Source organism: Haemorhous mexicanus, chromosome 27, assembly GCF_027477595.1.
Source record: "Haemorhous mexicanus isolate bHaeMex1 chromosome 27, bHaeMex1.pri, whole genome shotgun sequence".
NCBI lineage: Eukaryota > Metazoa > Chordata > Aves > Passeriformes > Fringillidae > Haemorhous > Haemorhous mexicanus.
This window is the reverse complement of record NC_082367.1, coordinates 4,139,469-4,152,020: the sequence shown is the minus strand read 5'-3', so window position 1 is coordinate 4,152,020 and position 12,552 is coordinate 4,139,469. Positions and strand designations below refer to the sequence as shown.

Genomic DNA, 12,552 nt, shown 5'->3' with positions numbered 1-12,552 from the left:
GTGTCACAGGGGAGACTCACGTGGGGAGTCACAGGGGGAGGCACGGGGAGACATCCACAGAGAGACACCCACAGGGGGTCACCCATGGGGAGAGACTCAGAGGCAGAGACCCCGCTGGAAAAGACCCATGAGAGGTTTCCATGGGAAGATCCATGAGGAGACCTGCAAAAACCCCTCTGCCACCCCATGGTCACCAATTTCCCACACCACACACATGCCTTTGCCAGCCCACGGACACAAAAGGATGGGAGACAGGTGAAAGGCGAGCCCGGTGCCGGCCGTGTCCCCGCAGGGAAGTGGCCGCTGGCCCGGAGTAACCAAAGTCATCTTTATTAATTGCGGCGGTTCGTTACAATAAAAAGGGAGCCACGTGTCACGGTCACTGCACGGCGCTGGCCGGGGCGGGGGCCGGGGGCCCTTCCCAGGCACATCCCTAAATTGGGGGTGCAGGGGGAGTGGGGTGGGGAAGGGCTTTGGGTGGCTGAGTGGGTGCTGCCGTCACGGAGGTGTTTAGCACCGACGGACCCCCAGGAGCGAGGGACCCCAGCGAGGCGTCCCCCAGGTGCCTCTGACCCCACCGCCCTGCCTGAGGGCCTGAGCGAGGTTTGGCCCCAGATTTCAGGAGGTTTGGCCCCAGATTTCGGGAGCTCCCTGGCACCCACTGGCCCTGCCCGGGGGGGTGGCTGGTGATGCTGCGTGGGGCTGCTGGCGCGGCAGAGTGAGGGACAGGGGTGGGGTCCTCCTCCCTCTGCCACCAAAAGGGACACTGAGGGAGGGGACAGGTTTGGAGAACGGGGTTAAGGACAGGGATGAGGCAGATGCAGCCTCCTGCCCCACCACACTGCTCTGCCCTGGAGGGAGCTCTCCACCCTGTTCCTGGCTCTGTGCACAGTGATGGGGGAGCTGGGAACAGCCACATCCCAGGGTGTCCCTTGGCCCTGAGAGGCATCAGGTACGTGACAGCCCTGTCCTGGGGTGTCCCGTCCCACAGAGTTCCAGGAGTTCAGGGGGAAGGGATGTCCCCCTGAGGGGGTCTCTAGCTCCACACTCAAGGGACAGCTGCTGGCCATGCCCACACTCCGGTCCCACCCACTGGTGCCAAGCCCAGTGTAATCCTTGTCACTGCAGGTGGGCTCACCGGGGGAGCGTCTCCCACCTGCAGCAAGGCACGAGGGGACTGTTGCCTGTCCCTGGCTAGTGCCACATTGCAGAGGTGCTCCTGGCCTCCAGGCTGGCAGGAGGGAAGGACAGACAGATGAGGGACGGACTGAGGGACGGAGGGCTGAGCGGGAAGGGGAGAAGCGCGTGGCGATGCTCCGTGCGAGGGAAGCGGGGCGGCTCGCCGTGACCGGGGGCCTCTGCTGCTCTGGCCCGTCCCACCAGGCAGGACACAGCGCTGGTCACGTGTAGTTTCTGGTTTATTCCTTGGGTTATATTTATATATGTATATAGGGGAGGGAGCCCTGGGTCCCCACGGCACCTGAGCCGTGGGTGGGGGGAGCAGCGAGGGGACCCCTTTGTCCCCAGCACGTCCCAAAGCCTCGTGCCGGCAGGGCAGGGCTGGGGGGCTGTGGCCGGGCAGGGGCTGGGGGCCCGTCCCGCCACACACCAGGGGATTGCACTGAGTACAGAGAGGCGGGGGGGCCTGCCTGCAGCCCCCTCCCCTCCAGCCCGGCAGGGCCGGGTGCTGAAGGTCACCTCTCTTTGGGTTGGGATGCAGGGGCGGGTGTGCAGAAGGGCTGGGGAGTGGGAAGGGGACAGAAAGCTGGGACACAGCCCCAGGGAGGGCAGAGGGAGGGAGAGCCCCGGACCCCAGGAGAGGCTGGCAGGGGCATGCGGGCGGAGGGGGGGGGGATGTCAAGGGGACGGGTCAGAACCGGGCTTTGCGTTCACCCGCCGTCGGATCCACGAAAGGGCTAAGATAGAAAAGAGAGAAGCTGTGAGTGGGGCCAAGAGCTGCCCCAGGGTGTCCCCGCGGCCCCCCATCACAGTGAGCTACGGCCGCGCCGTCCAGTCCGGGTAGAAAAGCGGAGGCTGCGGTCACAGCCGGGTCTGCGCCTCGGGGATGTAGATCTCGATGCTGTCCGCGCTCTCAGTGGCCGAGCTCTGGCGGAAGGAGGCGGCTCGCTTGGCTGCCAGGAGCCGCTTGCGGGCCTCCTGCCGCTGCCGGTCCACCGAGTCCAGGGAGCGCTCCTTCACCGGGTGCACCTTGGAGCGCGGCGGCTTCTTTGGTATCGGGGGAGGCACCTTCTTCTCCTCCTGCACAGACAACAGGGGCTTCAGGCTGGGACCTCCCAGGAATGGCCATCCCAGCTGGCTCAAGCCATGGAGAGAGGCTCCACAGACCCTCCCACAGGCTGCAAGGCAGGGCTGCACATGCCTTTATCCATCCCTTGCCCGGACCCTGCCTGGCCCTTTGCTGGGATATGTCAGTGGGAGAACAGCCTTTCTCCAGCCTCGCTTTTTCCCAGCTCTGTTTTTTAAGGGTTTGCTAAAAGCAGTCAGCAGTGGGAGCCCAGCAGTGGTTTGGGTGCAAGCACATGCAATGTGCTTGGGGATGAGGAGGGAGGAAGAGGTAACAGGAACCAGTGGCAGAGCCCTGCCCTCACCTTGGGCTCCATGATCTTCCACCCATTGGCCTTGAGCTGCTGGAGCTCCCCAAACTTCATGCTGACGTCCTCAATGGAGAGCTGCAGGAGGTCCCAGAAGCCAGCCAGGTCTTGGAAGGTGGGCACAGGGAATGCGTTGGGGTCCTGTGGGGACAGAGGGACAGAGTGCCATCCTCATCCATCAGTGGGATGTTGGCTCTGCTGGCCATGGGGCCATCCCAGCCCCCTGTGCTGGGGGCTCTATGTTCAGCTCTCCTTCATGGTGGTCCATAGTCACTGGCTGAGAGTATGAGACACCCCCTCCCCAGCACAGCTGGCCCCTGGCACGCTGCCCTGCCCACACTCACCATGTTCTGCTGGCAGAGGCGGTAGAACTGCTGCACCTTCTGGGACATGAGGAGCTGGGCACTGCCCACCGCGCTCCGGATCTTCTCCAGGACTGGGGGGGAGAGCAGACAGTCACAGGCAGCTCAGAGCCCTCCAACAAACCCTCTCTTCTCCTTCATATCCCTCTAGCCCCAGAGGCTTTCCCAGTGTTTCTTGCCCTCACCCAACCTCTTTAGCCTTGGCAGAGAAGATGCTCCAAGGTGGGAGCACTGCAGGACTGTGCCCCCCCAGCTCTGCAGGATCCCCAGCCCCTCCTTTTGCTGTGACACCCCACCAGACTCACTCTCCTCGGGCAGGTCATAGTCCTCCGCCTCCCTCTCCATCTGCTGGCACCAGCCCTCCATCTTCTCCACCTCTGCCTGCAGCAGTTTGATGAACCACTCCCCGTCGCGGTGGCACGGGGAGGCGCGGCCGGAGTCGGGGAGGCTGCGGGAGCCCCGCTCGATCCAGGCGTCCCGCCGGGGCACCTCCACCGTGTCGTACTGCAGCTGGTAATCCTCGCGGTACGCCCACTGCCCCTGCGTGTGCACCGTCTTGTACACGGCGTACTGCCGGCCCGACTCGGGCTCCGAGGAGTGCCGCTGGAAGGGCCGCCCGAACTGCAGGGCTTTGTCCTCGGTGGCCACGGCCAGGCCGGTGAAGCCCTCGAGCTCCAGGTCCGCCTGCACTCCCGCTGTCACGCTGTTGGAGCGCTTGAAGCGCGCTCGCCTGCGGAGAGAGGGACAGCGTGGGGACCCTCGTTGCCAGCAGGGATTGTCCTGTCCCCCTGAGACATAAACTTTAAGGAATTTAGAGTAGCTAAGATTTTTAGTTAGAGATAAGCTTTATTGGAGGTAATTAAAATAAATGGGAGGGCCTTGATGAAGTTAGGAGTTAGTAGTTAACTAATAATTGATTGCTTGTCAGCACAATGTTTGGTTAGCTGGGTTTGTAATGAAGAATATAGAAACTGATAAATAGCTTTTAGGAACATCAGACATTTGTGGGCCTCCTCTGCTCTGAAACCAATTGAAGACGGGGAGTGGGGGTCCTACCAAGGGTTCATTTGTCATATTTGCATTGAAAAGGCAGAAAGGTCAGAACAAGGAAGACTTCATTTGCTTCCTCATTTTGGGACCCCTCCCCATGAAAGGGACCACTGACCCATTTCAAGGAACAAACTATGGATGGTTAATGGCGTTTGAACTAATTACCATACGGAGCAGGGAATGGGATGTACCAAAGTTATGAATATGTATTTGTATTTTGGGTATTCAATACTTGTGTAGATAAAAGGGCTCTGTAATCACCTGTAAATTGCAGTGTGTATTTGGGAGCTAGCCCATAATAAACACACACTTTCTAACTTTAAACTGTTAGAGAGTTCTTTTCTGTCACAGTCGGATATTGGTACTAGATCAATATCCATATTTTTTTAATAAACCACTGTCAGGTATGACAGTGGCAGGGGCAGGCTGAGGGACACCCACAGGTAGGATGGGGCTGGGGATGCCAGGGTGGATCCCGGAGCATTCAGGGCCACAGGCACAACCCTGAGCAGCTGCGATCTGCCAGTCCCTCATCTCCTCTGCTCTCAGCCTGTTTCCATGGCTACCAGCGCTGGACCAGGGATGGAGAGGAGCACCAGGCTGCACAGGCACAATGCCAGAGCTCCCCTCCCGCAGGCCATGCAGGTTCTGGCACACCTGGCATTCCCATCCCAGCCAAAATGTCATGGTTAGCTACAGAAATGCCCAAAGGTTCATCTGCACCTGGCGTGGGCTCAAAGCTAAGGGCTGAGCCCAGCAGAGGAGATCCAGCACAGGGGAGGAATAGGGCAGCCCCTTCCCTGGGCAGCAGAGAGGACAAAGGAAAGGCCAAATCCTGCCCAAGGTGGGCAGCAGAGAGGACAAAGAAAAGGCCAAATTCTGCAGCTAGCCTGGGATGGGAATGGTGCTGAGCTCTGGGGTTTCACCCAGAGGGGAGAGGGAAAAGATGCTGTGGGGTAGCAGTGGTGTGCAGGAAGCCTGCAGGAACCCAATGCCCCAGTGTGGCAGGTCTCAGCCCAGCCCAGCCATGTGGTACCTTTTGTCCTCCTCCACCTGCACCCCGATGGAGTGGAACTCCCTCTGGCTCCGGCTCTCCGTATCCGAGTCAGAGACGGCCTCAACCTGCCGAGGGGCAGAGAGAGAGCTGGAGGGCAGCCCCAAAACGCAGCGTGGCAGCTCAGCACGGCCCACACCACTCGGGCAGCCCGCAGGGAGGAGCGGAGCCCACCTGCACGCCGATGGAGGGTCGCCACTTCCGCTGGCGAGCCAAGCTCCGCAGCTCCTCCCGGCCTGGGATGGCCTTGATGATGAGCGTGGAGGGCTTGGGAGCGGCGCGGGGCTGGACCGGGGGCAGGTCGAGGGCCACGGCCGTCACCTTGGAGCTCTCCAGGCTCTCGGCCGAGTTGCAGCGGGCCGCGGCATCTTTGGACCAGGCGGGGCTGCGGGCGACCTCGCTGGGCAGGTAGCTCTCGTGGGTGGACTCGGTGCTGCTCTGCGCCGTGACGGAGATGAGAGGTTTGGCTTTGGTTCCTGGAGGGATGGGAGGTGGAGCTTTTCTGTAACTGAAGGCTGTTGTGGGAGAGGCGCAGGATGAAAAGGCACGTGAAAACACAGACACTTGCTCATTTCCCGCCACGAACAGGGACCCCGGGGAATGCTGCCCGTCTCCTCCCACAGCATGGGGATCATGGCCCCCCAGGGTTTACCCCTAAGCTGGGTTAGATATGGGCCAGAGTTCAGAGGGGCTGTTTGACCAATTTTTGGCATTGGAAAACACCTCAGACCCACACTGGCCACATTGCTGCAGCACCCAGCAAGGGGCAGAAGGAGGGGATGGCAAATGGGTGCTGGGGACACAGAGCACCCCCCTGACTGGGACTGGGTGACAAGCAGGATGCTCCCACCCTGTCCTGGGCACTACAGGAGTCAAGGGCCAGGAGGAGGGCAGCAGCAGCCCTTGGCAGGTGCCCGGGTGAGCAGGCAGGGAGATGCGGGGTTCCCTCACGCGGCCAAGCCCTCGCCACCCCCCAGGACTCACAAGTGCTGGGCTTCAGGATGCTGCTGGTGATGGGCGGCCCAGGAGGGGCCGACATGGAGAAGAGTGAGAGACAGTCATCGTCCTGGGAGCAGCCTGCCTGGATGGCCCGCAGGTAGCTGTGGCTCCGCATGCGGAAGCAGCCGGGCAGGTCCAGCGCCTCCACGGCCTGCGACTCCACCTCGCCGAACACCGACTCGCAGACGGCCTCAAACTGGTGGTTGAGCTCGTCGTTGATCTGGGGAGAGCGGTGGGTGAGGCTGAGCCCGGGCAGGGGATGCTCAGAGCGACATCCCTGCCCCAGCCTGCCCCGTGGAACCTGAGCCACAGAACGTACCTGGCCGGTGGTGAAGGAACGCCCGTAGCTCTGTCCCCGCGGGAGCATTCGCGGTGGCGTGCAGCAGCTGGGACAGTTACAGATATATGAATCAGAATAGTGCCTACTTGCAAACCTAATGAGAGACAGTGGGAATAGAAGGGATGGCACCAAAAGCAACACATTCCAGCAGAGCATTGGGAAACGCAGCTGCAGAGATCCTCCCGCTGGCCGCTGCTGCTGTCCCCACTCCTCACTGTCCCCAAACCTGTCACCTACTGGGACTGGAGCACATCTCACTCATCCCCCTTTTGAACATCTCTCTTCTCCCCACGGTCTACATGTGGCTGCAGCAGCATGTCCCCCCCAAAAGCCCAGCACAGCCATGTCCCCCCAGTGCCCTGACACAGAGCAGGGACAGGGCTGGGTGTTGCTGCGCTGGGGACTGCGGCTGTGAGCAGGGACAGTGCTGTGAGCAGGGACGGTGCTGTGAGTGAGGACAATGCCGTGAGCAGGGACATGCCACTTGTCCTCCCAGGGAGCCCTGGCCCATGGCCCCACTGCTGCCTGCAGAGCTGGGATGGGGCTGGGAGGCAGCAGCCCTTACTTGGTCCTGGCCTGGTCGGCGCTGGAGGAGCGGCGGTAGCTGTCTCGCCGCGTGGCCGCCCTGGGCAGCACTTTGGAGCTGATGTCCGAGTCGGCGCTGTCCTCGTCGCCCATGGCCTTGATGTAGCTGCCGCTGCGCATCCGCCGGCACGGGATCTCCCCGTCCTTGCCCGCCGGGTACCCGCTCCACTCGTCCTGCGGCACCTGGAGCAGGAGGCAAGCGTGGGAGGACGTGGTGGCCGGGGTCCCACAGGTGGGACAGAACCAGGCCACGTGCCAGCCCAAATCCAGCATGTGTGCCCAGCTCCCCTGTCCTCCCCAAGCACCCCAGAGCTGCAGGGACAGACGCTGGGGGCTCTGACCCTTTTGGAAAACGCCAAAATCCAGGAGAGCAGATCCCTCCTAACAGGCACAGCTCCCCATTCCCACAACACGGGGTGGCACAGCAGCTCCCACCTCACGGTCCCTCTGGCAGGAGCGTCTGGGCCAAATCCCACCCATGCCAGAGCAGCACCCGCCTGACGTATCGGGCACCAGTGCCACCACGTGCTGCTGACGCCAGCACCACGGGGTCCTTATAGGGCAGTGGCAGGGGGATGGTGTCCCCTGGGGCCCCCAGCCAGGGTGATGGGGCCGGCACCCTGCCCCAATGCCCCCACTGCCAGCAGAGACAGGCCCCGGCCACCCCCACCCCCGGCCAGCACAGCATTGCTGCTCCCTGTCTCCTTCCCCCAGGAAAGGGAGAGAAGAGTTAATTAGCTTTTAATTGGAAGGGGGGTGACCTAGAAGGGAGCCCGGTGATGAGGCAGGCAGTGGCACCCAGCCAGACACACAGGCAGGATAAAAGCAGTGAGAAGGGAGCAGGCACAGGGACTGCTGGTGGCCCTGAGCTGACAGAGCTGGTCTGACCCCAAATGCAGCACAGGGCAAGAGGCAGCAGATGAGCTTCAAGGGAACATCGGGGACCGGCACAGGACTGTGGGAATGGGGCACAGGGGCTGGGGACACGGAGCAGAGCTGGAGCATCCCCACAGCATCCCAGGCTGCTGGATGGAGAGTCCCAGCCCTGGCTCGCCCCACAGCACAGTCAGCCCCAATCCCCTCACCCTGCCCAGCCCCTCACCTGCAGGTACTGGTACGCTCGGTCTTTGGCCTTTGCTTCCTGAAGCATCAAGGTCTTCTCGGTGCCGCCGGCGCTGGGATAGGCTTCACGGGCCTGGCTGACGGTCATGGTGTGCCAGGCACTCCTCTTGAGCGTCTGGCCGTCCAGAGACATGGACATGCCGGCACAGGCCAGGCATTTTCCTTCCCCGCCGCCCTTTAGACTCTTCAAGGTCAAGTCTCTGAAGGCACTTTCGGGAGCGTCCACGCAGTACTGGGTGCCCTGGTCGGCGGCGTGCCGGCCGGACACCATGTAGCTGCTGTCGCTGTCCAGGTTGTCGTCGGAGCTCCACCAGCCCAACATCTTGGACCGGTGCCGGGAGTCCACCTTACGGTCCTTGCTCTTGCTGCGCTTGCCGTGGCGGGACTGGTGGTGGTGGTGGTGATGGTGGTGGTGGTGGTGGTGGTGGTAGCCGTCCCCGCGGCCGTCCATCTTGGCACCGTTGTAGTCCCGCTTGGCCGGCGCCTCCAGGGAGTGGGACTTGGCGAAGAGCTTCTGGACGGAGTGGACGAGGTGGCGGATGCGGCTGGGGCTCTCGCTGCGGGGCTCGGCGCCGCCGGCCCGGGGGTACTGCAGCGTGTGGAAGCCGTCGTGGTGCAGCGGCAGCTGCTTCTCGAACTGGTCCAGCAGCGTGGGGGGCAGGCGGTTGATCTTGCTGGCAGGGTGGGCGGTCGCCATGCATTCGTCGCAGGAGTCGTAGGGCTGCTGCGCGTGATGCATCCTCGGGAAGGTGCTGCTGGCGCTGGCGGAGGGCGGCTCGCTCAGGGGCCCGCCCGGGCACTCGCTGCCCGCGCCGGGGCTCCGCGCCGGGCAGTAGGGATGCTCCAGGGAACACGGCTCGCTGGGGCTGGGCAGGTAGGACGGCTGGCCCTCGGGGCCGTGCGGGATGTAGTCGGCGGGATGCTCGCAGTTCTCAGGGATGCAGCGGCAGCGGTGGCCGGAGGAGGGCTGTGTCTGGCTAGGCTCCCCATGGTAGCCCTTCATCATTTCAGCACCCACCCCATAGCCTCGGCATCTTGCCGGGATGCCCCTGCGGGCTCATCTGTGGGGACAGGGACAAAAACAGTGTCAAGATCTCCTCTGCACTCTCCCCAACCAGCAAAACATTGGGGGCTACCTCACAGGAACCAGCTGAGAAGGCTGGAAAACTTCCAGGGCAAGATTCAGCCCTGTGAAGAGCCAGAATCCTGGCTTTCCATGTGGTGACAGGAGCACAGTGCCTGAGCCAGGCACCTGGGGTTACCCCGGCTCAAGTGCTCGGAGGGGGCAGTGGGAAGGAGAAGGTGCTGCCAGTGGCAATGCAGGCAGCAGGGCCCGCAGACGGCGAGGGAGGACATGCTGCCATCAGCAGATCCTTGTTTTCTTCTCCAACACCAAATATTATGAAGTGTTTCTCCATTAGAAAGCGGCTCTGGCTGAGTTTTTCAGCCGTTGCGATTCACAGCGCCGCTAATGAGCTGCCGCGGGGCGCGGGGGGGCCACGCTCTGATGTCTCCATCCAGCCCCACATGGAGACCCATGATCCAAGGCTCTCTTGCCCTGCAAGCCCGCTGGATGGGGAGCCAGGAGCAGAGGTGGCTGTGCTATGTGAGGGGCAGCCCCAGGGCAAAGCAGGAGGATGGACGGCGTTGAGCCTGTGCCAGCCAAGGCTGAGCCGCCTGCACCCATGGAGGTTTGTGTGCCTTGCAGCCCCTCAAAGGCTCTGTCTTTGGTTGGACTGTAAATGAGGAAATTACTTATTCTCCAGGGTATCTCGGCTAATTAACAGGCATCGTTAACGCTCTTGTTGACACAATCGGGCAGGGTGCTGCAGGCAGCACATCTCCCAGACTGGCTGCAGGGAAAGGTGACCATGGGACGCTCCCTGTTTCACATGGGGATTGACCATGGAGACTGGAAACAAGGGACACTGGGAGGGCCAGTGCTGGTGGGAGGAGGTTGTGCCCCCGAGCAGCCTTGGAGGAGAGAGCAACTGGGGGTCCCCAAGGGGTGTGGGGCTGGGCAGGTTGGCCCTGAGTAGCAGAGAGGGCCTGGGAACACCTCTGCCCTAAGCCACCACTTCCTTCCCAGCTTCTTCGAGGCTGGATGGCTCCATCCTGCACTGCTCCCCATCCTCAGATCCCGCTCCTGCTCTAACAAGGCTCCCTGATTGCTGAGCGGAAGGTGCAGCTGGTACAGATGAATCCTCTCCCCTCCCGAGACAGCTGCTGCGAGGAGCAGGAGCAGCAGCGTGGGATGGAGCTGCCTCCCTGGCCTGGGATCGAGCAGCGGGATGGAAGGACAGACAGACAAACAGGCTCCCAGCCCAGCTCTGCCTCTGCAGGCTGAGCTATCATCTCCTGCTCGGGGAGGGAAGCTCTCAGCTGATCCAAATATTGCTGCCGCGGCGGCAAGAAGGAGTCAAAATATCTGCGGAGCCTGTCAGCACGAGCCCGCCGGGCTTTTGTGCTCGGCAGGTGCAGGAATTCAACAAAGCCGGAACCGCGGGCGAGGCAGCGCCGCAGCTCCCCCGCACCTGCGGAGCGCCGGCAGCGGGTGGGGACATGCCGTGGTGGAGGATCCGTGTCCCAGCTCACCAAGGCGACACAGGCGTCTATGCCCTGCCCGGGGACCAGCCAGGCTCCCTGAGGGCAACCTCGGGATGGAGAAAGGGCCGGGAGAGAACCTGTGGGGCTCAGAATGGGTGGCACAGCACAGGGTCCCCATCCCATGTGCCAGCAGGAATGGCCTCGTGCCATGATGAGAGAGCCTACTCCTCTCCCCTGTCCCAGTCTGGGCAGGCTGGCAGTGGGACAGGGGCAGGCTGGCCAGAGCGTGGCTCATGGGCAGATGGCCGAGAGCTGGAGCTGTGTCCCTCCAAAGGCCAATGCACCGAGCAGCCCTTGGGATGGAGGGATTTGTGCCACCAAGGCACAGATTTAAGTCAAGGGGGAAAAACCCAGCCCAGCTGAATTTTGTGCCATTTAACACCAGGGTAATTACCACCAGTGGGAACCTACCGCCCACACAATTATGTGCTAGGATAAACTGGAAGAGCATAATTACCATTACAAATAACTCACTCCTCGCCTTTATTGCTTCCAGCGCCTGGAGAAACTCCCACCAGTGGTTCCCCATCACCACCTCCCTCTGATGTCTCTCCCCATTTTGAGGGTCAGCACAGGGAGGAGAGGAGCTCGTAGTCCCTGGTGCTCCAGGCCATCCTGAAACTCAGCCTCCTGCTTAATTTCCCATGGGAGCACTTGGCTGAGGCAGCTCCACTTCCCAGCAGCTGCCCCATGAGATCTCTGCCTTGGAGGCAGCACCGTGCTGAGGCCCAGGGCTGCAGGGATTCAGGGCAGACCCACCAGGAGCCTGAGTTTCCCTGAGACCCCACAGCACCCAGGATCCTCCCATCCTTCCTCCAGCTCCAGGAACACCAGTGGGGATGTGAGAGGACAACAAAACCCCACCACAATGTCTGGGTCTGGCAAACCGCCCTCACACAGGGCAAGACTGGGTTTTCCAACACTTCCAGGTCTAACCCCAAGAGCTGGGGTTGGTGGCCCTGCACTCAGGGGGTCCTGGCTCCCTGCCTTCCCCAGCAGCCCAACCATGGGCAGCCCATGCTGGGGTCCCAGTGATGCCTGCTGGTGGCACTCACCGCCCGGCGCTCAGGGGGATGCTGTCCTCATGGTCTCACCAGCAGCAGCTCCTCCACGCTGGGAATCCCTGGGGCAGCAGGCTCTGGGGGAGGAACAGGACGGGGATGAAACCAGAGCAAGGGTGTTCCCCCCCAAAACCAGCCTGAGCCACCTCCCTGTGTAGTTTTACCAGCCCAGCCTTCCATCCTCACCAGAGGCCGCCCCACACCAGCACAGCAACGGGGACAGCTCCGCACGGCCACGGCCACGTGTTTCACCCAGTTTAGCCCCAAAACCATCCCCAGTCCCATCCTGTTATGCAATCTCCTGCCAGCGGGTGCCAGAGCCGGCCCAGCGGCCACCTCGCCATCGACTTTCATTTGCTCCGGCTCCGGCCGCTCGCTCCACAAAGCCTCCTCCCGCCACCCCGCCTTTCCAGCGTCACCAAAGGGACTTTTTTATCCACCCTCCAGCCCGGGAGAGGTGCGAGCTCGGCCCGTTCTGCTCTGCAAATTAATGCGAGGTTCTGCCAGCTTGGGTCCTGCTGGGGACCTTTATGGCTTGGGATGAAAGCGGGAGAGAACAAACACGCAGCGTGAGCGAGCTGGAGCCGGGGAAAAAAATAAAATAAAGTGGTTTTCCCACTTAGGGGCTGAACAAATTTGATCTACGGTCGTCGGAAGAAAATAAATATGGAACACAGCCAGGTCATTTCCACCGTGCTTTTAATCTATTTACTCTTTCCCTGCTCGTTGTAAGTGAGAAGGATTGTGGAAAGCAAACATT

At 61.8% G+C, this 12,552-nt stretch overlaps 1 protein-coding gene across 2 annotated transcripts; it reads right to left on the bottom strand.

Moving 5' to 3' along the window:
- Positions 1–307: 307 nt before the first annotated feature.
- On the bottom strand, positions 308–11,924 carry DLGAP3 (DLG associated protein 3). Of its 2 annotated transcripts, none has more exons than XM_059868821.1 (11): positions 11,787–11,924; positions 8,105–9,185; positions 6,983–7,185; positions 6,397–6,511; positions 6,063–6,297; positions 5,253–5,593; positions 5,061–5,146; positions 3,280–3,704; positions 2,957–3,048; positions 2,610–2,753; positions 308–2,259 (listed from the first exon to the last, which is right to left on the bottom strand). In XM_059868821.1, the coding sequence occupies exons 2-11, from the start codon at positions 9,128–9,130 to the stop codon at positions 2,041–2,043; spliced, it is 2,886 nt and encodes a 961-aa protein (XP_059724804.1). In that variant the 5' UTR covers positions 9,131–9,185; positions 11,787–11,924; the 3' UTR covers positions 308–2,040. The 2 variants fall into 2 exon arrangements, with proteins under 2 accessions (XP_059724804.1, XP_059724805.1); XM_059868822.1 differs by having other exon boundaries at positions 6,397–6,463.
- Positions 11,925–12,552: the final 628 nt, after the last annotated feature.